General features: G+C 42.3%; 2 protein-coding genes across 3 annotated transcripts in view; one reads left to right on the top strand and one right to left on the bottom strand.

Annotated features, from left to right (window-relative positions):
* Positions 1-1,547: 1,547 nt before the first annotated feature.
* On the top strand, positions 1,548-18,123 carry ACTA2 (actin alpha 2, smooth muscle). Its single transcript, XM_046654844.1, has 9 exons — positions 1,548-1,695; positions 5,413-5,567; positions 6,946-7,074; positions 9,790-9,900; positions 11,855-11,939; positions 12,319-12,480; positions 13,957-14,148; positions 15,360-15,541; positions 17,834-18,123. The coding sequence occupies exons 2-9, from the start codon at positions 5,439-5,441 to the stop codon at positions 17,975-17,977; spliced, it is 1,134 nt and encodes a 377-aa protein (XP_046510800.1). The 5' UTR covers positions 1,548-1,695; positions 5,413-5,438; the 3' UTR covers positions 17,978-18,123.
* Positions 9,625-25,052, bottom strand: part of STAMBPL1 (STAM binding protein like 1) — a 66,749-nt gene continuing 51,321 nt past the window's right edge. The window contains exons 11-12 of one of the 2 annotated variants that reach the window (XR_006887650.1): positions 10,793-10,938; positions 9,625-9,648 (exon numbers count right to left, since the gene is read on the bottom strand). Coding sequence is in view for 1 of the 2 variants with exons in the window: in XM_046654842.1 (XP_046510798.1) it covers positions 10,921-10,938 (18 nt within the window). In the remaining variant the exon portion in view is untranslated. Of the gene's footprint in view, positions 9,649-9,928; positions 10,939-25,052 lie in introns of those variants that run through there. The other variant, XM_046654842.1, reaches the window with a different exon arrangement.

Here is a 25,052-nt window from a genome sequence, read left to right as displayed (position 1 = left end):
GGAAAAAAAAACTTGTAAAAAACCCCTAAATCTTGAGTTATCTCCTTGGATGTCTGTCTATGTCATGAAAATTGATTGCTGTCAGAGCTGTGGATGCACACTACTATACTCAAGGAATAAAATGACATGAGTCATAAAGATGAGTATCAAAACTCTTCTTTTGGTGTTTAAAGGAATATTCACTTCATAAAGTCACCAAGGACGAGAAAGACCCTGCTTGAGACAGAGTGGGAAATGGGGGAATCCCACCTCTACTCAAATTGCCCTCCTAATCAGGAAAATAAGGACTTTTTGTTTCACATGATCCCTGCGATAAAAACCATTGAATTAATCCCCAAAGCCCCACTTTATGTTGTACTCTATAGTCCTCCTATTTGAACATTCAGAAAGTTGTATTTTCTGGGTGACAAAAACTAGACACAGTTGACAAAATTCCTGAAAAATATAGAGAAATCTGCTATCATTTAATCTTAAGCTATTTAAAATGTTCTAATAATCAATAGTGCAACTTCTCAAAGACAAATCTATGCGTATGTGTGTGTATACCATAAATTAAACCGATCCGATACAGTAACATGAGTGAACAGCTGGCCACAGTTGTAAAATAAAGCCATTCATTCATTCTCACAAGTCAGTCCAGAAATACTCATAGTATCCATCAAAAATATTTCTATCATGAATTTAGTTAGAACCTTGGCTTGGAGAATGGGAGCAAATAAACGTAAAACCACTGAAGCTATCCATTGACGCTTGGAAATGAATGCTTAAGGTCAGGTTTGTGTTCCTTCACTACCTATCTTTGAGAAATGTCTGGGTCCCCTTGTCTCTCTATCACCTGTCAAACGAGTTAGCGGGGAGAGAGGAGGATGGGAAAGACTTCCCCTGAACACGCCCTTTTCTCTTTCAAACTGCTTCTGTGACAGAATGCCATATGGACTCTGATAAAAGGATGGTCCCTGATCATGCTGCTAAATTGCTCAGTGACCAATTAGTAGACATATCTAATGTACCAAAAGATTAAAGTGGTTATGGCAATGCTGACTTCCAAATTCCTCTGTGAAACATGAACCTGTCAACCCGGTCTCCACTGCAATTCCTATTTCCATTAACACTGCTCACAAACTTGATTTATAAACACCGTATGACTAGGTAGAATCATTATTCCCTCTATATATTTATGGACAATTGAAACAATATCTTTCTTCATTGCAGGTGATCTTTGCAGGAGAATTTTTAAAAGTTCCTACTCCTCAGAAGCTACTCCTTTCTGAACTCGGTTCACTAGGAAATGCCCTGAAATGCCAGCATGACAGCAGGCTGGCATCTTCTGAGAAATGTGCAAACCATGCCTGCCTCCGCCCCATTACACTAGCTTAGTATCTCTGGCCATTTCAGCAGTTGTTCTGAAGGCTTGGGGTGTTTATCTCCCAAGGCAGCTGAGCTGCCTCCTGTTTCATGAGCAGAGCAGTGGAATGCAGTGGAAGAGACCCAGGCCTCCGGCCACCCAGATTAGAGAGTTTTGTGCTGAGGTCCCTATATGGTTGTGTTAGACTGAACGACGGGCTCAAGTCAGTCTTTGTTCCTTGTTTGGGAAGCAAGTGGGAGGGGAGCAGACCAAGGGGCTATATAACCCTTCAGAATTCAGCTTCCCTGAACACCACCCAGAGCGGAGAAGCCCAGCAGAGCACTGTCAGGGTAAGTGGCACAGGCCCAGGGATGTGATTTACAGATCCAGCGGCTCTGATCTTACTCAGCGTAATACAGCGTCGTCTACGGGAATTTGGCTGGGCTCACGACTCTGAAATTTTTGAATGAAGATTATACTACTAAAATGATTGTACATATCAGCCCTAAATATTTAATATTAAAAACAAGGCTAAGATGCAGCTTGGTGTCGGGGAGGAAGGGGAGAGGAAGATGGGCTGAAATCTATGTCTGTCACCCGTAAAATCTGTTTATACTAAACCAACAGCCCAAATCTTGAAGCGCATTTCAAGGAGGCAGCTTAGCTGTTTGTAGTAAGTTATACATTTATTTATATTTAGGCACTGAAAACTTCAGTATTTGTGGTTCTGATATGATGTGGGGGTTTTAAATTGGACTGTACTTTTGGTGCAGCTAAGGTGTCTGGAAGTAGATTTTAGAAGCAACCAGAGGCGAGTTGCCTGGTTTTTGACACTGGCTATTTGTGTATTTGCATCGAGTTCCCTTGGCTCTAATTGGTAGTGTCTTCTGTGAGCTACACTTGAGGATGTGCATTGCTGTCGGTCGGTGGTTGATTGCTTGCAGCAGAGCGCAGCAGGAAACCAACTGAATCTTTCTCTGTGAATAGGAAGGAGGCAGCAGAGTGTGCATCTGACAGCTGTTTGTGTCTCAGCCTACGGGATGTCTGGTTTGCGTTTCTCTCAGCCTGGTGAGGCAGGCGGGACTGTGGACAGCCCTGCCACCCTAGGCTGATCTTTGCTGTAAATCAGGGCTTGGCAGCTTCAACTCGGACTGGAGTTTTCACACTGAGATTCTCCTTCGATTTGTGATTCATGACTAAATATGGTTTGTGTTTCAAGACCAAGGAGCTGGGAACTGCAACGTTCTCTCCCCGCTCCCCTCCCACTAACTAGTCATTTTTGGCACAAGATGCACTCGAGTGGTTGGAGCAAACCCCTTGACCCGGGTGCAGCTCCAAAAGCAGACATTTGAGTGTGTTTTACCTAATTAGGAAATGCTCTGCTCCAAACCGAGCTGCTCATTCAGGTTTGGTAAGAGTTGTAAACCACAGAGCCAGCTCCTTTCCGAGGGCACAGAGATTTCTTCTCTAATCACAGTGCTCGTTTTAAAGATTGTAAAATTCCTCGTGGACATCTTTGCCAAATAAAAATACGTTCACTGAATTTTGAGATTTTTTCCTGCACGCGTGCTGATGCCGAGGGTCAGCCTACTTTTTCTGCAGTATATTCAAACACTCCACCCAAACGCTCCCTCCCCAACAAAAGGGTTATTAAGGACATGTGTATTCATGATGACCATACTGTCGCCTCTTCAGAACGTTCTAATGCCAAATATTTTATCCTCTTTTCAGCTTTTACTTTTGGTTTGGAAAGTCTGCTTGGCGCATCCACAGACAGCCTGCTGCTCTCGGTGCTGGCCGCCTCTGACACATGCCTCAGACTCTTACTGTTTCTTCTATCTTGTTTCCCTTACAGTTCTCACCTCTCTTCCAGCTTCAAATCTGCTAGGAAGGAAGCCAAATCACACGAATGCCAAACAGAATTCAGTGTCTGGAAGGGGAAGAGATGGGTGGGAAAGAAAAGAACAAGCATTTATAAGTCCCATTTTCCATTTCTACAAGTGGAATCCACAAGTTGAGGGTTTCTGTGCTAAGCTTGGAGGCAGTGTGGAAAGGAAGCAAAGACCAGGAATGAAAAGATCTGGATAATGATAATCATCACATAATGATTTTAATAATAGTAATTTTAAAACTAGCATTTATAGAGAACTCATAACGTATACACCACTATAAATTATTTTAAATGCTTTTTAAAAAACCTAATGTTCATAAGAACTCTATGTGGTATGTACCAATATTATTGCTTTTTTTTAATAAATAAGGAAACTGTGATTTAGAGATGTTAAATAACTTACTGAGTCACACAGCTTCTAAGTGGTGAAATTCAAACTGAAATCCAGGCAGTCTGACTCAAGAGTCCAAGCTTGTAGTCATTGTGCTCTGTGACCTTTGTTCCCTGACTTTCCCAGTGTCGGGATCTTGGACAAGTCACTTCAACTTCTTGAGTCTTGATTTCCTTGTTTGTCAGTTGCAGACAATAGTAGATGTCCTCTACAATAGTAGATGGATTTTAAACTCTATCATCTCAGCTGCGGTTCACGTTCTTTGGCAAGGGTTATGGTGCGGAGGCACTGCTAGGGAAGTTCTAGGCATCTGGAAAGATGCAGCATTGATTTCATGGGAACGGTCTGGCAGAACGCCAACTGTAATCGCTTTTATTCTTTTCTTACTTACCACAAATTTCCTTAAAAGTGTTTTCTTTTAAAAACAGGTCTGGGTGTACAAGGAATTCACCAACTTAGAAGAATCTTCCTCAACGTGAAATCCTAAGATCTAAAGTCAGGCGGAAAACTATGGGTGGCCCTCTCTTTACCAGATATCTATTTCCACCTAATCCTGCTTGGAAAAATGGAAGGGAATCTGGATTGAAAGCCAAGGGGACCTGATTTCTGGTTCAACTCCGCCTCTAAGGCTATGCGACCTTGAGCAAATCGCTTCCCCTGGGTTTTCTCATTTACAAAAATGAGGGTGTTGGATCAAAATGTTCTTGACTAGGCCTTCAATTTCCCAAATCTGTAAGTTGTTGCTTTTGCTCCAGCCTTTCAAATTTTGTCATTGGACCCAAACTTAAGAGTGAGACATTTAAAATATTGTTTTATTTCTAAAAGAATACATGCTCAACTTAGGAAATTTAGAAAATAATACAGAAACCAGGTAGGATAATTAAAAACATCTACAACACCTACCACTTCAAAATAACCCCCATCAACATCTTGGTAAATATGATAAATCTTTTTGCATTGCATAAAAACACATTTTTAATGGGATCACACAATGTTACTTTCTCTCACCTATTATTCTTACATAAGAATATACCTTTAGCTTATTCTTTTATTTATCTTTCTTGATGGCAGCAAAGTTTTCTACCTCATGATGTGTAATTTATTGGACTCACTCTGGCTTGTTGGACTTTCAAGTTGGCAGTGATTTTTATTAATGGAAAATAACAGCAGCCCCTAAATTTAAAGCACCTTCTTAGAAAGTTTTGATCTGTTCTAATGTTTTCCAAAGGGTAAAATAAAAGTTCTCAGGATCTAAAAGAGATTTTTCTTTTAAATATTTTATATTAAACTTTTCAACAGTTCCAAATTTTCACATGCTGCCCATCCCTCAAAATTTACCTTTTTGAAAAAATTTTAAAAAGTTATAACATATCTAGAAAAATGTGACTTTGGGTCAATACAGAGGGCAAATTCCAGAAACTTCTTTAACATATGACAAGTGACTTGTCCTTGTGAAGGTCTGGTCTCACAGTCTGATCTTCCTATCTTTGCTCTACAGCTCTTCATTCACTCACTTGCTTAGTCAATCTTTTAAGTCCTTAATGGTACAGGTGACGTGCCAGCTACTGTGGTAGAAGCCAGGTGTATGAACATGAAAGTCAGAGTTTTGGCTTATAAAAAGCTTACAGTCTAGTTCAAGTACTTTGAGATAAATGCTATATTAGATAAAGGTTAGTGGAGAGTGTTCTAGGAGGGACCCAACTCAGCTTGGAAGGTAGGAGTGGTCGGGTAAATGCCATGAGTACTGAATTACAGTTGGGGCTGCTTCCTCCCTGTTCCCTGTAGGACCCTGTGAAGCTGCTCCAGCCAAGATGTGTGAAGAAGAGGACAGCACTGCCCTGGTGTGTGACAATGGCTCCGGGCTTTGTAAGGCTGGCTTTGCTGGGGACGATGCTCCCAGGGCTGTTTTCCCATCTATTGTGGGACGTCCCAGACATCAGGTGAGCAAAATTGTGATTGGAACAGAGAGAAATAGTGCTACAGATTAGGTCCCTCAATGTCTGTGTGTCCCTGGGTATCCACAGATTATCTTTTGCTCTCTGCCCAGAAATTATATAAACTTGCAAAAAATACACCTCTGATGATTGATATCTAGAAGGAAGTGCCAATTTCATATATGATGTAGACAGACTATCTGGTGGGTATCTATCAGATATAAGTATGCCCCTTTTTCATAAGTTCTGTTTTTCTAAATATAATCCTCCTCATTATCAGAAATACTTATGAGTTACCTGCTGTATACCATAGCTATTCTTTGGAAAGAAACTAAACAAAGAACCCAGGTCACTCGCTCTCATAGAACTCAATGTTCGATGAAACCATCTCTGTTACCAAATGTAATTTTATGTAATGTTAGCTGTCAATGAAATACATCTGGAAAGCCCCATGGTAATTTTACGTAATGTTACATATAAACAAAATGTTGGTGGCAGCCACATAGCAAAAACTGAGAATTTCATCTCAGAAATTCTCCATCACATCAGAAATGTATTTCGCGCATTGAGCCTATGTGATTGATGTTTATGGCTCTCAATTTGGCATATATTCCCAAGAACAAATACTACAAGCTTCCTCCAGTGAACTTACTCTGTCTCCTTGTTGAACTGTATGCAATAGAAATAGTTTGCACAAGCCACTATCTTATGGATCTATTAGTAGCCACGACTGTTTTGCAATTCTAAAATTGTCACCCCGGTGCAATACAAAACCCAGGAATGAGAATTCTCCTTATTTTATTTTTTTAAGCTTCATCTTAATAATTAAAAAAAATACATCTGACTAGTTTGGGCAGATGTTTTAATGTTGACTGGTATGGATTTATCCATTAGAAATCAAGCACTGAGGGGTCATTTGTAAATATAATGCATTTGCTTATAATAGTTAGAAAACAACATACTCTTGGGTAGCTGACAACTTTAAAAGTGCAGTTTAAAGGATTTATAAGAGGCAAAATGCCATTTAACTAATAAGTCAAACTTCATACATCCATTCAACAAATAATTACTGAGTGCCAAATATGTGCCAGGCAATTTATTATAGTGGGGAACAAGACAAACTCAATCTCTGCCCTAACAGAGCTCATCAAGGAAGACAGAAGATAAACACACAGTGTAAAGTTGCCTAACCCACAGGGTTCTGGGCTACTTGTAGACTCATTCAGGCCTGAGGGGTGTTGTTTAAGAGCATAGTGACTCAGCACATTGTTGCTGGTACCGAAAGAGGAACTTCCCAGCTCAGTGATTTAACCCTTTATGATAGGATTGAATGAATTCACAAATTCTGGGAAAGACTGACTCATTATGTCTTGAACCTTTTCAGGGGGTGATGGTGGGAATGGGACAAAAAGACAGCTATGTGGGTGATGAAGCACAAAGCAAAAGAGGAATCCTGACCTTGAAGTACCCGATAGAACATGGCATCATCACCAACTGGGATGACATGGAAAAGGTACCCGCAGGTTCCCTGAAGGTTGAGATGCATATGTCCTGTGGCCGCTGGTTCAAAACATCTTGCTCCTGCTGGGGAAAATAACTGGCTCACATTGCTCAATTTTACTTTGCCTAGCTAATGTTTATTCTAGACTATCACTAACTGAAAAAGAAATCCTGAAACCTTTCCTTAAAAAAACAAATCCCTTGCCTAATAAGGTTTATAAACCAATTAGAGGGAGACAGTTCTGGAGTTGAGAACAGTAGTCTTTTGCCAGTGGTTGGAATGAATATACTATGGCTCAGTCAACTGGATTACCCACCACCCCCCCACCAGGACAAACATTGTATGAGCCACAACCAGGAGAATAATCCCCCCTTTTGTTCTCATCAGAGGCTGCATGGTTGTCCCTCTCAGTGCCATATGGCTGAAGACTTGAAGGGCTGGGTGTTCCTTTATCTCACCCATTCTTGAAAGCTTTTCGTTAACCTATCCAGAATGTCAACAAAAACAAAAACAAAAAAACCCCTAGTTTCGCTATAGCAAAAGGGGCTGTGACATTGTGGATTTGGTACATTCTGGAATGTCCCTCAACATACTGAAGCACAAGCAACTGACAAAAGTTTTAGAATAAATGTTTTAAAGAAGGATGTCTCTGTGTTGCCTTAAGTGAAGTCTTTATCTCCCAGACTCATGTCAAAGAACTAATGAGAAGAGTTAAATCCTAGGATGTTGGCATCACAGAAACACAAATGATCAGACAAAAAGCAGAAGGGCTAATGAGAAAAATGGCATAAATTTTTAAAAATGCAGCAAAATGTACTGGAACAATATCTGGACTTTTAATTATCTATCAGCTCCCTACACACATGCACACACATGTGCAATATTACCAGTTTAAAAGAATATAGTTTTGCTGGAATTGGAATTTATCAGTAATGATGAAACATCTGCTTCTCTAAAAAAATTGCATTTCATTGGGTTTGCTTAGTTTAAGATTCTGGATTTGGTAAGACTGCAGTTTGCATTGAGGAGAAGTTTTTTTTTATCGTTTTTTTTTTGAGGAAGATTAGCCCTGAGCTAACTACTGCCAATCTTCCTCTTTTTGCTGAGGAAGACTGGCCCTGAGCTAACATCTATGCCCATCTTCCTCTATTTTATAGACTGGCCCTGAGCTAACATCTATGCCCATCTTCCTCTATTTTATACGTGGGATGCCTACCACAGCATGGCTTTTGCCAAGCGGTGCCATGTCCCCACCCGGGATCAGAACCCACGAACCCCGGGCCGGCAAGAAGTGGAACATGCGAACTTAACTGCTGCGCCACCCGGCCGGTCTCAAGGAGACGATATTAATAGCAGTGAGAAAACGCTCTTTAAGAGTTTCTCCATGGAGCTGGCAGCACCTTGGAATGTAGGTGCCTGGAGAAAGATCCTTGGAACGAATAAAGCATTTCATCATTTCTAAAATTTAAATTCCAAGTGTCTTCTGGAGAGATAGAGAAGAGAGAGAGAGACAGAGAAATTGGCTGTTTTTCTAATGATGTTTCAGAGTAACTGCAGTCTATAATATGACTGGCAGAATCTCTTGAGCACTCTGCTGCTTTTACTCCATCAAAGGAGAACTTTCAGGAGTCTCATTTCCTTTCTAGAAACCACAAATTCGAAACCAAAGAAACTGGAACAAGATAAAGAGTCTTTAAAGTCCATCTTGCTTTTATTCATTTATAAACTTTCACCAGCAGTACTTGTTTTGTCTTAATTCTGGATGAATCTAATATTCCTGGTGCTAGTGGAGAATTTTCTTGCTTTTAAAAATAATCAATTAATTAGCGCTTTTTATAATCGATTGTTCTTTTTGGCATCCAGGGATGAAAGAGGATGCTCAACCATGAAGCAAACACACTTATGTCCAAAGTACATTCACACAAATATGCTATAAATAGGCGCTGGCTTTTTTGAAACACCTGAAGGCTAAGTGTCTGCCCATGAATGGAAGGTCTAGAGGGTACCAGCGGAGGCAGGCTTATCCCAGCCTTGGAGAGCAAGGAGGAGGACTGAAGGGATGGAGGCAAGAGGCAGGGAGACCTGTCCTCTTAACATACACTGCAGAGGGAGATTTCCCTAAAAGTATTAAAAATGGCAACTAGGTTTTCAGGTCCGCTTCATTCATCCATTCACATATCATTCATTTGTCCTTTACCTGCTAAACGAAATCATTTCCCCATGAATACTAACTAAAATGGAAGTAAGGGGTAAAGAAGATACAGTGAATAATAATAACGTTCACTCAGGCCAGGGATTGAGCTGGATAGTAACTCTAGGGTTACCTCATTTAATTCTGACAAAGACGTACTAGCTATTTTCATATTACTGATGGTGAGACTGGAGCTGAGAAGGGTTAAAATTTGCCTAAACTCACACAGCCAAGAAGTGGTTGAGCTGGGCTTTGAACCCAGGTTTGACTCCCAGAGGCTGTGCCTTTAACCACTACACCATCCTGCCTCATGGATCTGGGTTTGGGTTTCTCTCAGTCACTTACCAGATGTGAACCCTTGGGTGAATTACTCCCTTGAGCTTCAATCTCAGCATCTGTAAAAATGTGAACACATCATGAGTACTTGTAACATTTTATGTGGTCCTGGTTTTATTTAGCTCATTCTGGTCCCTTTCTGGGGTCTGCAGTGCTCTCACGTCATCACATCATTGTTTTTCTCCTTGGTTCCCCGATAGATCTGGCACCACTCTTTCTACAATGAGCTTCGTGTTGCCCCTGAAGAGCATCCAACCCTGCTCACCGAGGCACCCCTGAACCCCAAGGCCAACAGGGAGAAAATGACCCAGGTAAATACCCATTCCAGGACCCAGCACTTTTGGGTTTGGGAAAGTCCTGTTTGAAAGCGGCTATGAAGGACAGCAGAGAGAAGGCCCACCCTAGCAGTAGACTCACAGACTGACAACTTTCCAGAAGCTTGGGGATTCCAAAGGACAAAGGATTCCAAAGGAATATCTTGATGGGATTCACATCCTTCCTGCGGGAACTGCCCCTTGGCTCCAAGAGCAATAGGAAATTTAAAAGATTTAGTTGAAAAGGTGACATATGTTTAGGTTAAAAACTCCTAAGGAGAAGTCATTTCAAAACGCAGGTAACACAGTGGGGAATTTGGGTTCTGGAGTCAGACAGATCTAGGTTTGAAAACTGGATCTGTCACTTCTCAGCCATGTGACCTGAAATCCACTTAATTTCTCAGAGCCTCAGTTTCTTTGTCTACACATCGGGAGTAATACTAGTACTGTTATTTTTCAAAGGATTGACGTGAAGATTAATGAGACAAAATGTTAAATGTATATCATGATGTCTGGTGTAATAAATATTCAATGAATCATAGTTATCCTTGTCATTACTGTGACTTGTCTGAAGCTCAAAGACCTATAGCAGGAGACCATCCATTCTACCTGCCAGACAAGGTTTCCAGTTTGGATGAGCTGTCAAATAAAAATATCTAATGTCAATTTCATGCTTGCTCTGGTTAAATCCTGGGCTAAGTATTTTACATGCATTGTCTCTTTAAATCTTAACAATGTGAAGCAGAAGCTATTATTATCCTGATTATATAAATGAAGAAATGGAGGCTCAAATACATTAGGTGTTGTCCCAAGGTCACACGGCTAGAAGTGGCAGAGCCTGGAATCGACCCAGGATGTTTTGGCCTCGGAAAAGGATAAATATACATACTGCAGCGCCTTTTCCTCAGAAGAGCTCTTGGTGCTTACACCAACACACTAGCTGTTATTCGCCACAGGGGAACATCCGTGTGCCTGGGAATCACTCCATGCAGCAAGAGATACTGTTTCAGATGTGCCTTATTGTTCTTGTGAATACTGTGAAGGTAGAAAAATAGTTGGGAATTATGACTCTCTAGCAAATGATGTGTGGCATTCTGGTGAATAGACCAGGAAGGGTTCTGCAGATGGAGAAATGGAAGCCTGTGGGCATCTTGGTGTGCACAGACTTCTCCTGAGTCACCTGGAGGGGTTCTGGTTCTAGTCTTATCTCTGGACTGCCTGAGCTGGTGCACTGGCATTCATACGTGGTCCTCTGTTACCAGCAGGCAGTTCTTGTCTTCCGGGAATCAGGGCCCCTTCCACTGCACCCCAGGGCGGCCTCATATTCTAGGGCTGGCATTGACCCAGCAACTAAATAAAAAAGCAGAAAAAATTACGTGGAACCTCAGGCAAATCACAGAATTGGGTGAATCACAATCAATCTAAGCTTCAGGTTTAAAAGGTCTCTCTCTTTATAGCAGAGAAGTCAAAACATGGGTGTTGCCTTTTCTTTTTCTTTTGGCTCTGATATTGTTAGTAAATCCTACACTGTTCACACTGGAAGAGCCCCAGAGCTCATCTAGTCCAAACTCCTCCTCCGTGTACAGTTGAGAGCCCTGGAATGAAGCCCGCATTAGTCAGCTAGTCGTTTGGTGAATTTCCCCAGGCCACATTCAAGTCAGAGCCAGGGCAAGAGCCAGAAGCTAGACCCCCTTATGCCTGGCCAGTCACGTGTGCACACTGCCCTTTCCTTTCCCCATGCCGTCAGGTCACTGGTATGTTGGTCTCTTCGCTCACACCTTCATTCTCCTCTTCCAGTGACCAGGGCTGTCTGTCCTGGATCTACTTTGCCTTAGTCTCCTCTGCACAGAAGCAGGCGAGCCCATTCGCGTTCATCCACACGGCAAGCTCTCTTGAACATTCTTGGTAAAACTGGCAGATCACTAACTTAGCTCTTTGGATTGCTTTGCAGATTATGTTTGAGACTTTCAACGTCCCGGCCATGTATGTGGCTATTCAGGCGGTGCTGTCCCTCTACGCCTCTGGACGTACAACTGGTAGGTGTGTGGGAAGAAAGGAAAACTCTCCTGAATACACCATCAGTTACGGGAGTTGATGTTTATAAACATGTGGGTTGTGATGGATGGGGGGTGAGTTAGAATTGACAGGGCTATTCCCAGCCCTAAAAGGTCTTCTCATCTTTAAAAACAAGCTCTTAAGTTCGTATTTCCAGCAAGGGTTTTTCCGTTCCTTCTCTCTTCCTGTTCTTTCCTTTTTTCATCTTTCCCAAACCCCGGCCCACCTCCCCTATCCTATCAAATGCCTTCCTTCCTCCCTTTCAAGTAGGAGGCTTAGAAATTCCCCTTCTACTACACCAGCAAGTGACAACAGGCTGGCTGCCATGGATAAGTTTTGTCATGCCCAACTGTCCTCCAGGCATTGTGCTGGACTCTGGAGATGGTGTCACCCACAACGTGCCCATCTATGAAGGCTATGCCCTGCCCCACGCCATCATGCGTCTGGACCTGGCTGGCCGAGATCTCACTGACTACCTCATGAAGATCCTAACTGAGCGTGGATACTCCTTTGTGACTACCGGTGAGGCCCATGGAAATAAAGGGAAGGGGGTTTAGGGACAGTGTGTTCTTCACAGTAATTTACAGGACCATAGTGACTATCCAAGGAAACTATGGGAGGGAGCCTTGCAGATGGCAAGGCCTGACTGTATTGCCCAGAGCGAAGCATAGCTTTTTTGCTATGTGAAATTGCAAAATGCTTATAATGTTTCCTTGAGAACATTATAACTGTCTGGTATTCTGAGCTAGTCACAGTTGTATTACTTGAAACTTTTTTAATCCTCTCCACTCACAAGAGAGAGTGCAGAGACTGAAGATAGAATGGCATGGTGATGGGCAGTATTTGGAGACATCTAGACAGGGCTTGGGTCCCAATTCTGCCACGTGCTAGCCGTGTGGCCTTGGACAAGTTATCTAACCTCGTTAAGGCATAGTCTCTTCATCTGGAGAATGAGGGTAATCATAGTTCCTTTCTCAGATGATTGTTGTGAGTATTAAATGAGATAATGCACATGGAATAAGCAAAGAGTAAGCATCCAGTAAATGTTAGCTGTTACTGATACCATCCCAGCAGGCAGTGATACCTGTGTCTTCAGACTCCAAACTGATGCCTCCCAGTCTCCATCCACAAGAGGCAGAGTCAGACGTCACTAGAGACATCGGGACATCCTCAGTGTCTGTGGCCCTAGCTGCCTACCCACGCCTCACCAATTGGCCAAATGTTTAGGCTTCTGGACATGCCTGGGGCTTATTCTAGCCTCCAAGTTTGAGCCCTGAAGATGTTAAAGGCTTCTTTTGGAGTAGGGAATTGAATTAATTCTGTTCCTCCTCTGCTCTCTACAAAGAATCCCAAGACACTTCCAAAAAATTCCCAGAGGCCCAGATGGAACTAATAGTTTAGAACTTAAGGGTACAGGGTTTGAAAGGTATCTGCCTGCCCACTTCTTCCATGCATCACAAGAGCCTTCTAGACTAGGACTGGTCCTGAGCCAGGGCCTGCCTCTTTCTGGAAGGTGATAAATGTGCCAAGAGTTTGAGCTAGAATCTACCTGGGTTAATCAACATGGATCTCTGGAGCTTTTTGAAAACTGTGGCGACCCCTAAGGGGCTGCTTCAGCATAAGCCATCCTGAAAAACTGAAAAACCAATATAACAAACTGTTATAAAACAGTGATAAAGACAGTGATTAGTTAATTCTGCAAAAACAATTAATGTACAGAAGGATTTCCTGCTCTGTCCCTTTCTTTAGCTAGCTCATTTTACTCCTGTCATGCATTTTCCAGACAATGTTTACTAAAGGTGTTCCATGAGTGAGGCACTCTGTTAGGAACAGAGCGGTTCCCTAGCGGACCTATAACTTAATCCCCATCATGGATTTGGGGTCACAGAATAATGAATTTACACACTTTTTTGAAGGAGCTTGTATTGTGGGAGAGATTGGAGTAGGGCAGGTGGATTTTTACTGCTTGTGCAAACCCTAATGTTTGTATCTTGACAGCTGAGCGTGAGATTGTCCGGGACATCAAGGAGAAACTGTGCTATGTAGCTCTGGACTTTGAAAATGAGATGGCCACTGCTGCGTCCTCCTCCTCCCTGGAGAAGAGCTATGAGCTGCCTGATGGGCAGGTGATCACCATTGGGAACGAGCGCTTCCGATGCCCAGAGACCCTGTTCCAGCCATCTTTCATCGGTAGGCACCAACACCCCGTTCCTGGGAAGGGGACACCACCCCATTCTCCCATATCCAATGAGCCCTTGGCAACCAGCACCCTTCTGCATGTGGGAATGTGCAACAGGGGCCACAAGACCAAATGCATTTCTAAACCAAGGCAAGGGAAAGAGTAAGAAGACTTAAGGAAGCCAAGAAAAGAGTTTTCCTTCTGAGAAAACACTATGTTGTAGCCAAGCCAAAAGCATTCTTGGCACGTGGTGCATGGTGAAAGATCAGATATCGTCTGTGCTTAGGACACAGTGGAGCCACTGGATGGATGTGAAGGTTGTGCTGAATGCTGAGAGTTTGGGAATGGTATGGGGAGAGAGAAATGGAAGAGCCTGTTCCTACATTAGCATTGATCTTGGGAGAGAGGTTAGCACAGTTGTTCACAGAGGGTAGGCTCTGGGAGGGGTGAGCCTGGGTTTTCACTGTCCTCACCTGTAAAATGAGGACTGTAAGAGTACCTGTGTCATAGGGTGGCTCTGAGAATTACCAGAGATATGTGTGGAGCACTTGGGCCAGTGCCTGGCCAAAATGAGCACTCTATAATTATCAGATATTGTTGGTAATTAATAATTAGATATTATTATTGTTACTATTATTATTATATCACAGCACTGCAAAAGATGAAGGGCCACCTAGAAGTTCTTATCAAAAGATCCATATCGGAAATTAACAAAAAGTTCAGACAAAAAAAGTCTTATCAAGATTGAAGAAAAATGAGTCTTTGTCCAAAGAGGATGAAGCGCTTTTCTGATGATTCAGCACCATCTCGCTCTGAGGGGTGAGAACAAGGCAGCAGCTGAAAGGAGATTGGGAGAGTTCTGAGTGATGGCTGTGACACTGGCTCAGTTTTGGACCTTCTGCAGGGAGCCCAAAGGCTTTACCCCTTTTTTGGACCATACACACAGTAGTGAGTCTATTAAAAATCAGTGATGTGATGTCATAGACCCCCACTCCATGGAGATGTTGCAGCAGGGCTTCCTCACTGGACAAGAGGTGGGAGGACAGGGACCTTTACAAGCATTACAAGGAACTTTTGGTCTTTCAGATGGGAGGTTCCTAGATTACTATGCCTGCCTAGCCTCAGTCCAGTGTAAGATCTTCCACGTGCTCATGCAGGTCTTCTGTGCCTAACCTGGGTTTTACCCACTGCCCAAGGACCATGGCCCGCATCTCTTTTCCAGGGATGGAATCTGCTGGCATCCATGAAACCACCTACAACAGCATCATGAAGTGCGATATTGACATCAGGAAGGATCTCTATGCTAACAACGTCCTCTCCGGGGGCACCACCATGTACCCCGGCATTGCTGACCGCATGCAGAAGGAGATCACGGCCCTCGCGCCCAGCACCATGAAGATCAAGGTATGTTTCGGTGACAGACCCCATGGCTAGGCTCCTGGCAGTGCCAACCTTACCACCAGATGTGACGTGAAGGACTCTTCCTTCAGAGGCCACATCTTAGTCATATCTGCTCACGGGTTCTAGGGCTAGGCGGTGGGCACCAGTCCACAGTTCCATACCTTATAGGCTATAAGTCAATCCAGTTCATAAGAGAAGCTGAATTATTTTTGTAAAAGATTTAATCTACACATATCCCTGTCTATCAGCTATTTTCAGCAGCTGCAGTCAAGGTCAACAGAGCTCCCCATGTGCACATATCTTTTTATTTTTTAATTGAGATATAATTGACATATTAGTTTCAGATGTACAACACAATGATCCAATGTTTGCATATAGTGCGAAATGATCCACTCAATAAATCCAATTAACCTTCATCATACCTTTTTAAAATATACATTTTGTTATTTTTCCTCATCACAAAAATAGAATGTGTAGTATAGATAGCATAGTGTGGAACATTATATATAGTCTAGGACGTTAAAAACTCAGACAAGTCAGGTATACTTCTGAAGCGGTTTAAACCCTGTAGATTCAATAGAATAGACTCTTCTTCCACCACTAAACGTGACCATGTCTCAGTAGCCAGGAATTAGAATGTTATCTTCATCTCTCTGTGTGGCACACCTTTTGACACAAATTCTCAAAAGCACAGAATGACTCCAGGACGACCAAGCTCAGTCCCTAAACCACCCAAGACTCCTCTATTGTGTGAGTTTTGAGTCCCAATCCAGGGAACTCAGAGATTAAATGGAAATCATTCTTTGGAGGCAACTTACATGTGGCTGGTGACTTCTCAAAGGCTATTATCACTCTCTGACATCAGAAGGCCATGCAGGCACCCTCTGACCCATGTCACAGGGAGCCAGAAAAGGGGCAATCTGGGTGCAGATCACACACAGGAGAAGAGTTCAAACAAGTTCTCTGCTATTTGCACTCCCTTTTCTTTTTTGGAAGCGGTATGCAACATAAAAGAGCGCAAGCCTGAAGCACGCTCGCTCTCTGCAGCATAGACTCTCACAGTCTGCAGGTGAGAGGAGAGAGACTGGTTCTGAGGATCTCTGTTTCTTGGATGCCCCTCTGGTTGGCTCTTCCCCCTTCTTCCCCCAACACTGCAGGGAGAGAGATGAAACCAGCTGCTGGACTCCCCAACAAAGCCAACCTAGGTGGGGGGCATATTACAAAGAGAGGCTCTAGCTAAAGTTGGGTAGTTTCTAGTGCTCCAAACTAGACTCTTGTTTAGAAATGAATGTGGAACTTTGGTTCCAGTGTGATGAGAGGAAACTGTTAAAAACCTGGGACAGTAAGATGATGACATTAGGGGAAATTCAAACTGGATGAGGGGTCTACAGGAACTCTCTGCACGATCTTTATAACTTTTCTGTAAATCTAAAATTATCCCCAAATAAAAAGGTTACCTCTAAAACAAAACAAATGAAACAAACAAACAAAAAACACCTGGAAGAGATCCTGGTTTGAATAGTGGGTCTGACATGTACTCAAGCAGTGTGACCAAGGCCAGCTACCTAAATCTCTCAGTCTCTGTTTCCTTGTATGAAACACGGCAGTAATTTAATATTTACTCTTCAAAGTAGGTATGGGAGTTAAATGAGACAATACATGTAAAATGCTCAGCACAGTGTCTGGTACACTGTAAGTGTTCAGTAAGTGTCAGCTACTTGTATTAAAGATAAATGTGCAACCAGAGCTTGGGGAGTAAATAGAAATTAAACCCTTTCACTGTGGTTTCAGAAACACCTTGTCTGTGAGCTGAAGTGTCCATATTCATTTCTACACAATATCCAAGTCTGGAGTGGAATTTGGAATTGCTCAGCTGTAGTTATTTTGGGGGCTCTTAAGTGGAGGCCATGCAGGATTTGGGGCCAACTTTTAGTTTGCCCCATAGTAGACTGAACGCAGGAGAGGTGTTACACATGCTTTGGAATAGGTGGTGTAAAGGAAGCCAGAAAAACAAATATGCTTAGTGAAGAATCTCCAAATCCACAAGCTATTCACACCCTCTTGGGCTAGGGGTAGGGGTTGGGTTAGGGACAGGGGTTGGGTTGGGGGTAGGGTCAGGGATAGGGGTAGGGGTACGGGTAAGGTTGGGGTACAGGTAGGGGTAGGCATCTAACAGCCAAGACTGACCCTGCTGTCCATGAGACTTCAACCAGGTCACCAAGTCTGGACCATGGTAGAACGCCCAGGCCCTGTCCTAGTGCACTAAAGGCCCTTCTTTCTCATCCTGACCCACAGATCATTGCCCCTCCGGAGCGCAAATACTCTGTCTGGATTGGCGGCTCCATCCTGGCCTCTCTGTCCACCTTCCAGCAGATGTGGATCAGCAAACAGGAGTACGACGAAGCCGGGCCCTCCATTGTCCACCGCAAATGCTTCTAAAACACTTCCCCGCTCTCTGTCTCTAGCACGCAACTGTGAATGTTTTGTGGAATAATGCCTTCAGTTCTTTTCCAAACCATTGCTAGCCAAAGCTCTGACTCGTTACCCATGTGTTTTTTAATAAATCTGAACTATGTTACCGGTAACCTATAGCCTTGGCCTCTGATCAGCACCTGGCTGATCACGCATCTCTGTTAGGTTGACCTCACCCGTTACAGAGTGGCTCCCTCTAGTGGTGCAGCCGAGGACAGGCCACACTAGGATGTGCATGTTTCCCAGGTGGGGCTGGAATCACATTAACGCGGGAAGCTCAGCTAAATGCTGTAAGTGGGAAGAATTTGAAGATACACAGGAGATAAATATAAACATGGATTAAAGTGTATCGATAGGAATAATCCACACTGGCCTAGGACTTCATAACATGCCAGTCATTGTATTACTTTGCTCTCATAACCTCAATACTGGTAGCCTGTACACACACACATACACACACACACATTTATTATACATACATACATATATGACTTTTTATACATAAACATATTAAACTTAATAAATGTATCTTAAAAGAAGATATGACTTTTAAGTTAATCGGGGGAAACACAGAGTTTTAAAAATCATTAAGAAACACTGCTCTAAAATCTCATTACACATCTGGATCATCTGTTTCCCTTCTGATCAATATCTATCTTTCAAAAGGATCCTACAGATAAATTCACACCTGAAGGGATGGGAAAGATAACAATACTATCCAAGGACCAGTGGTGTCAACTATCGTACTGAGGGTTTTAAACATATCCTCTCTCATTTGTTCTTCAGCACTATGTGGGGAAAGTAGTATTATCATGCCCATTCTATAGATGAAGAAACAGCAGTTGTTCTCTTAATACCATTATGTAGGGGAGCTGTCAACTCCACCTTCTCCTTTACCCATCTGGCCTGGGAGGTATGAAGAGGTATAAAAACACTTTCCCTGCCTTTAAGGGCCTTAGTCTCAAAGCACTTTTCTGCCCAGGCTGTTTAGCATCCTTAGCAGCCCCCCGGCTGGGTGCTGCTTGTCCTCCTGTATGTAAAGCTCTGAGTGAGGTCCGCAGCTACTGGCCATCCTGGGGAGACAGGGGTCTCTATCCATGACTGCATCTCACTGCGGAAAACTTGTGGCCCAGGATTTAATGCCTGTTGGTCCAGAAAATCTAAGCTTCCCCTGGTCTTTTCTGGCCCTGCAACTTGCAGCTAATTAAGATTAACACTACAAATAATAAGAGTTGGCATGTGCTGGGTGCCTGTCATGACCAGATCCTGTACCACGCTGTTTATATTAGGATCTCATCTTATCCTACCCAATGGAGTCAGTATTCTTATTGCCTTTTTACAGATGGACGAGCTGAGGCAATGAGTGGTTAAGGAATATACCCAATGCCATACGACTGGCAGAGGGGGAACTTGAACTTGGTTCCAAGTCTATACTCCTAGCCATCAGACCAGCATTTCCCAAAGAACAGGCCACACAGGTCACCCTCATTGGGGGGCTCGTTTTAAATGGGAGTATTCCTGGGCAGTATCCAAAGCCTGCTGAACTAGAACTTCTGGAGCTGAGGCTGAGAATTTGAGTTTTAATCAAATTTCTCTGGTGATTCTTTTGCACATCAAAATTGGAAAATCCCTGTCACATGCTATGACTGAGGGACATTTTCCAGCTGCAAATTTATGCTTGCCAGGCAAGGACATTCTAGACTTAAACTTCAGGATTAGTGTATAGATATTTGCAAACAGATCACTTTCATAATTTAGGCAAAAATCGCCAACCATTCCCCATTATCAGTATTGAGTTTAAAATTAAAACAAGTCTGTTGTACTTCGCTTTTACCACCAGAGGGCGCAAGCTCTCTGGTACAGGAATAGGTGCTTGAAATAGTCTCAAAGAATTCGAAACACGCATGGCCAGAGGCAAAAATCAGAAAAACCAGAACTACCCACGGAATGTTGCTTCCTTGTGAGCATCCAGCTGCAGCACCTAAGCACCTTCTTCCAGTCATAGATCATTAACTCCTCCCCTTGATTCTGCAAGGTGCCCAGGGACTTGAAGTGTTGGACAAGCGGCTGTCTCATTGATGAGCCTCACATGAATCTCCAGAGGAGATAAAACCAGCAACACCCGGGTCTTGCTGCCTCCTGAATCCTCTTCTTTCCCCTAACAGCAAACCAAACTCTAATACTCTTCTTCCATGACACCAATTTTCCCACGATCGGCTTATGCAAGCCCTGAAGACAACATGGGTTTCTAATAACATTAATCCACACCATGCAGGCTTTGCTGTGAGCAGATGTGAGAGAGGAGGAAGCATTATCTACTTTTTAAAAAAACAAACAATTCTCTGTTGTCAGTGTGGCATCATTTGTGCAGTCAGGCTGAGCTTCAGTCTCTTTAGTAGGATTTCCAACACAGAACAGCCTGCAGAAGAATTCGCAATTCCAGGGACAGAGGAGGCCGTCTGGGCCAATGCACTCACGGTCTGACCAGAAGCCATCGCTGCAACTAAGCTTATTCAAGAAGATATGACCGAAAAAAGAGAAGGAAATGGGACAGCCAGGGACGTGGTTCTTCCACATCAGAAATATGAAACCAGATGTTTAAGCAAGGTTTATTCCTGGGAGAGCCAAGTCAATTCAGGTAACGTTTGAAAGGCACTTACTAGATCAAAAGAGAACAAGCTTGCCCGAATAGAATTTACAGTCTAGCATGGAAGATGGAAGTAAACAAGGAGCCACGGTGCCTTGTGAGGACTACAAAAGTGGCAATAAATGGGGTACGGGCTCTTATAGCTCAGAGGAGGCCTCTCTGAGGAGGTAGTGCTTAAGCAGAGGCTCAAAAAATGAGTTAACTAGGGAAAAAACGAAAAGGGACAGTGAGGCTGGAGAAGAGGAAGTGTACAGGGAATGTGCTCCAGGCAGAGGCCCAGCGATGGGAGAGTGCCCTGCACATGCAGAAAAGAGAATCCCAAAGAACGGGGCCACACACAGACTTTAGAAGTGTGGCTATGACTTGACAATTTTCCAAAGTAGAGTTCATAACATTCTCTCTGTGAAACATCTGTCTTGAAATCAGACACCAAATTACAAGCAATTAAGGCTATTTTCCGTGAGAAATTTGATATCTGATTCATTTGCCATTCCTGAGCATTTCTTCTTGCAGGCTAATTAAATTCTTTATCCCCTTTTTAGAAATGCATCTGGGAAATGAACGCCCCAAAGCTACCACCTCTCACTCTAATTTATTCCTGATGGCTAGAGCTATTCTAGAATGTTCTTCTTGTAGTAACTTCATGCCCCTTAAAAGTGAAAGGAATGTAAATGATTACAATTTGCCTGATTGGTTTTGAAGCAAATATTATCTTCAAAGGAAACCACTGATGAAACAGCTCTGACATGGTGTCGTCAATGACAGTTTTCCAGAGGCCTAGAGCTCAAGTGTCCTTAAGTAGATTCCTATCCTTGGAGAAAAATATGTGGCATTGTAGACACACCAAATCAAAACATCTTCTATTCATATTCTTCTTAGATCATGTCTTTTGTTTTCTTTCTCTCCACATTTAGTTTTGGACTTTATTTCTCTGTCCTTTCATTGGATTAATTATTTCCTCCCCTCTTTAGATCTCTGCATATACTACAACCTGAAACTCCTTAAGAAATGGCCAAAATGGCATCATCTACTTAGGCAAAAGTATATTAAGCAGGTGAATCGTATCCTTCAAATTTGTAACTACTACTACTTAAAAAAAAAAGTTTGTGATTTCAGATAGATGTTCTGATGCACCATTCTCCCTTATGAATGCATAAACCATTGAGTTGAATGAAAGCAAAAGTAATATTTTGAGTGCTATTGCTGGTGGCCCTCATTGGTTGTTCTCGCTCCTGTATTTCTAATCCTACCCAGTCAAAAGAGTTGACCCCCTTGATAAAATAAAATTCTGCTTCTGAACATGGTTCTAACGAACTTGACAGAGGCCCGGGACTGGTGTCCCACAACAATAAGAGATTGATGGGCGTGGGTTCTAGAATCCTCAGGCGTCTTCACTGTCCACTCTGATTTTATTATTAAAAGTTGACTTTTAAAGAATTAACTTAATAACATATTGCTGTCAAAACCATAATGAGATACCACTTCACACAGACTAGGATGGCTATAATAATGAAAAATAATAAGTGTTGGCAAGGATGTGGAGGAATCGGAACCCTTGCACATTGCTGGCGGGAAGGTCAAAGGGTTCAGCTACTGTGGAAAACAGTTTGGCAGTTCCTCAAAAAGTGAAACACAGAATTACCATGTGACCCTGCAATTCCACTGCTAAATATATATCCAAAAGAATTGAAAACAGATACTCAAACAAGTACATGTACATGCATGTTCCTAGCAACACTATTCGCAATAAACAAAAGGTGAAAACAGCCCACATGTCTAGCATTGGATGAATGGATGAACAAATTGTGGTAAATACATATAATGAAATATTAGTCAGCCATGAAAAGGAATGGCATACTCATACATGGTACAATGTGGATAAACTTTTAAAAAATGTTATAATAAGTGAAAGAAGCCACACACAAACATTTACATATTTTATAATTCTATGAAATATCCAGAATAGATAAACTATAGAGACAGAATGCAGATTGATGGTTGCCAGGGGAGGGGGTTGAGGAAAAATGGCTTAATGGGTAAAGGTTTTCACTTTGGAGTAAGGGGAATGTTTTGGAACTAGATAGAAATGGTAGGTGCACAACATTGTGAATGTACTAAATGTCACCAAATTGTTCACTTTAAAATGGTTAATTTTATGTTATGTAAATTTCACCTCAATAAATTATTCTTTAAAAGTAAAATTAGCGGCTAGACCCGTGGCATGGTGGTTAAGCTTGGTGCACTCTGCTTCAGCAGCCCGGGTTTGTGGTTTGGATGCTGGGCACAGACCTGCACCACTTGTCAGCCATGCTGTGGTGGTAACCCACATAAAAAGTAGAGGAAGACTGGCACAGACGTTAGCTCAGGACGACTCTTCCTCAGCAAAAAAAATAAAAATAAAAAAATAATAAATTAAACAATTAAAAATAATATAGTGCTCTGGAAAAAACTTCGATAAGTACACAGTTTATCCCTGAAAGGAACCTGCTAAATCAGTTAATTCACACCCCTCATTTCTGTAGTTATGGAAACTTTGCCCAAAGTCAGGAATAGAGCAAATGTCTTCAAACTGTTCATTTTGCTTTCCTTGTTCTTCAGCCTTTATTTTAGGAGGAAAGATAATGGACCTTATGTTTTGAACAACCTATAAACGCTTTCTCTCCTGGAAAAACTGCAGAGAGGAACTTTAAACATCCTCTTCAGACTTAAGAATACAGATTCACCACTCACTCCGTCAGTTCATCAGGGACTCACCCGACAGTGACTAATTTGAGTCAACAGTTTTAATTTTTCACGGTCAACTCTTGTTTACTGATGCAGATGTTTAGGTGATGCTCCTTGATGGAGGTAAAACAACAATAACAAAACGAATTATCTCCATTTGGTTTCAGAATGTCTTTTGGTCTAGATAATGCCCAAGGCATTTACTTCAAACAAACAAATAAAGCCAGTCCACAATACTCTCCCTCGACCCTCCCTCCCCCAGAGTCCTTCTCTGGTTTTCCGTTCTCTCTCCCTCATCCTCTGCCTCCCTCAACCCCACCCTGAATTCTGGGAAGCCACGGTGACAGATCTGAAGAGTGTAACTAGTTTCCTTTCTAAACAATGTTCTTTTTCTTGGATTTTCTTCATCTTTTCCATTTCTCTAGCTCTTCATTGATTATTCAAACATATCCATGAACATGGATTTTATTAAATTCCTTTAATCATAAAAGCATTATAAAATTAAAAGCATAATTATAAAACAGTATAAAGATAAAAATATATTTCTTTAATTTAAAAAAAAAACCAACCCTTTCTTTTCAAGAAGTTTGTTCTTCCATAAGTTGGAATCTAATACCTAGTGTGACTTAATCAATTGGCAATTCTTTTTGAAAACTATCCTCTTAATGAGTAATTCCTTAAATCTATTTGAAGGCATTTTAACACCAGGTCAGAGGGAATCTAATAACAGTTATTCACATTCTCACTTGAGTGGTACTTTTTAATGTGGTACCTATGGGATCTCAGGAGATGTACAACAGAGCTTCCACACAGCACTGCAAATGCACAAAAAAGTTAGCTTGGGGGCACTCGCTTTCCTATGCATTGAATATTTGTGTCTCCCCCAAGATTTCTATGTTGCAGCCTAATCCCCAGTGTGATGGTATTTGGAGGTGAGGCTTTGGGAGATGATTAGGTCATGAGAGAGGGGCCCTGATGACAAGATTGGTGCCCTTAGAATGAGAGACATGAGAGATGATCTCTCTCTCCACCACGTGAAGACACAGCAAGAAGGCAGCTGTCTGCAAACCAGGAAGAGGGTTCTCACCCAAAACCCAACCATGCTGGTACCCTGGTCTCGGGCTTCCAGCCTCCAGAACTGTGAGAAATAAATGTTTCTTGTTTAAGCCATCCAGTTTATGGTATTTTTGTCATAGCAGCCCAAACTGACTAAGACACGCCTTTTGAAATTTTTTTTTTAAAAAGTCTTCTTTGACCCCAGTATGATGAATCTCTAAGAGCTACTAAATAAAGTTTTTGTCAGCTGTCCCCAAGGAATATTTTTGCCTCATGAAGAGCCAAGACACTAGAAAAGGAAACAAGTTTCTTAAAGGAACAGAGAAGAGTTCTTTGCATACTTGTTGTCTTCACAATAACAAGCAAAATTCTTCTAAGAAGAATGAGGAGCTGAAAGTTTACTTTTCTTCCTTGATCCTTGCCAAAAACATGACATTTCTCAAGCATCCTCTTCACAGAGACATTCTCTTGTTAGATAATTATGCAAGATATGCCAGAAAAGAAACATCTGCTTTCCACATTTGGGCCCACTGTAGCTGGTTTCGCAACATAAACCTCAATCTAAGGCCAAATTGTTGTAATAATACAGTCTCCGGAACAACCCACGTGGCTGCA

Source organism: Equus quagga, chromosome 2, assembly GCF_021613505.1.
Source record: "Equus quagga isolate Etosha38 chromosome 2, UCLA_HA_Equagga_1.0, whole genome shotgun sequence".
Taxonomy (NCBI): domain Eukaryota; kingdom Metazoa; phylum Chordata; class Mammalia; order Perissodactyla; family Equidae; genus Equus; species Equus quagga.
Note: the sequence above shows the minus strand (reverse complement) of the source record. Positions and strands in the feature narration are given on the sequence as shown.

Bases quoted from the DNA above. Each gene is read 5' to 3' on its own strand.
- ACTA2 (XM_046654844.1), top strand. From the start codon at position 5,439: ATGTGTGAAGAAGAGGACAGCACTGCCCTGGTGTGTGACAATGGCTCC. The intron at 14,149-15,359 runs GTAGGCACCAAC...TCTCTTTTCCAG, and splicing joins GTTCCAGCCATCTTTCATCG to GGATGGAATCTGCTGGCATC. The intron at 15,542-17,833 runs GTATGTTTCGGT...CCTGACCCACAG, and splicing joins CCAGCACCATGAAGATCAAG to ATCATTGCCCCTCCGGAGCG.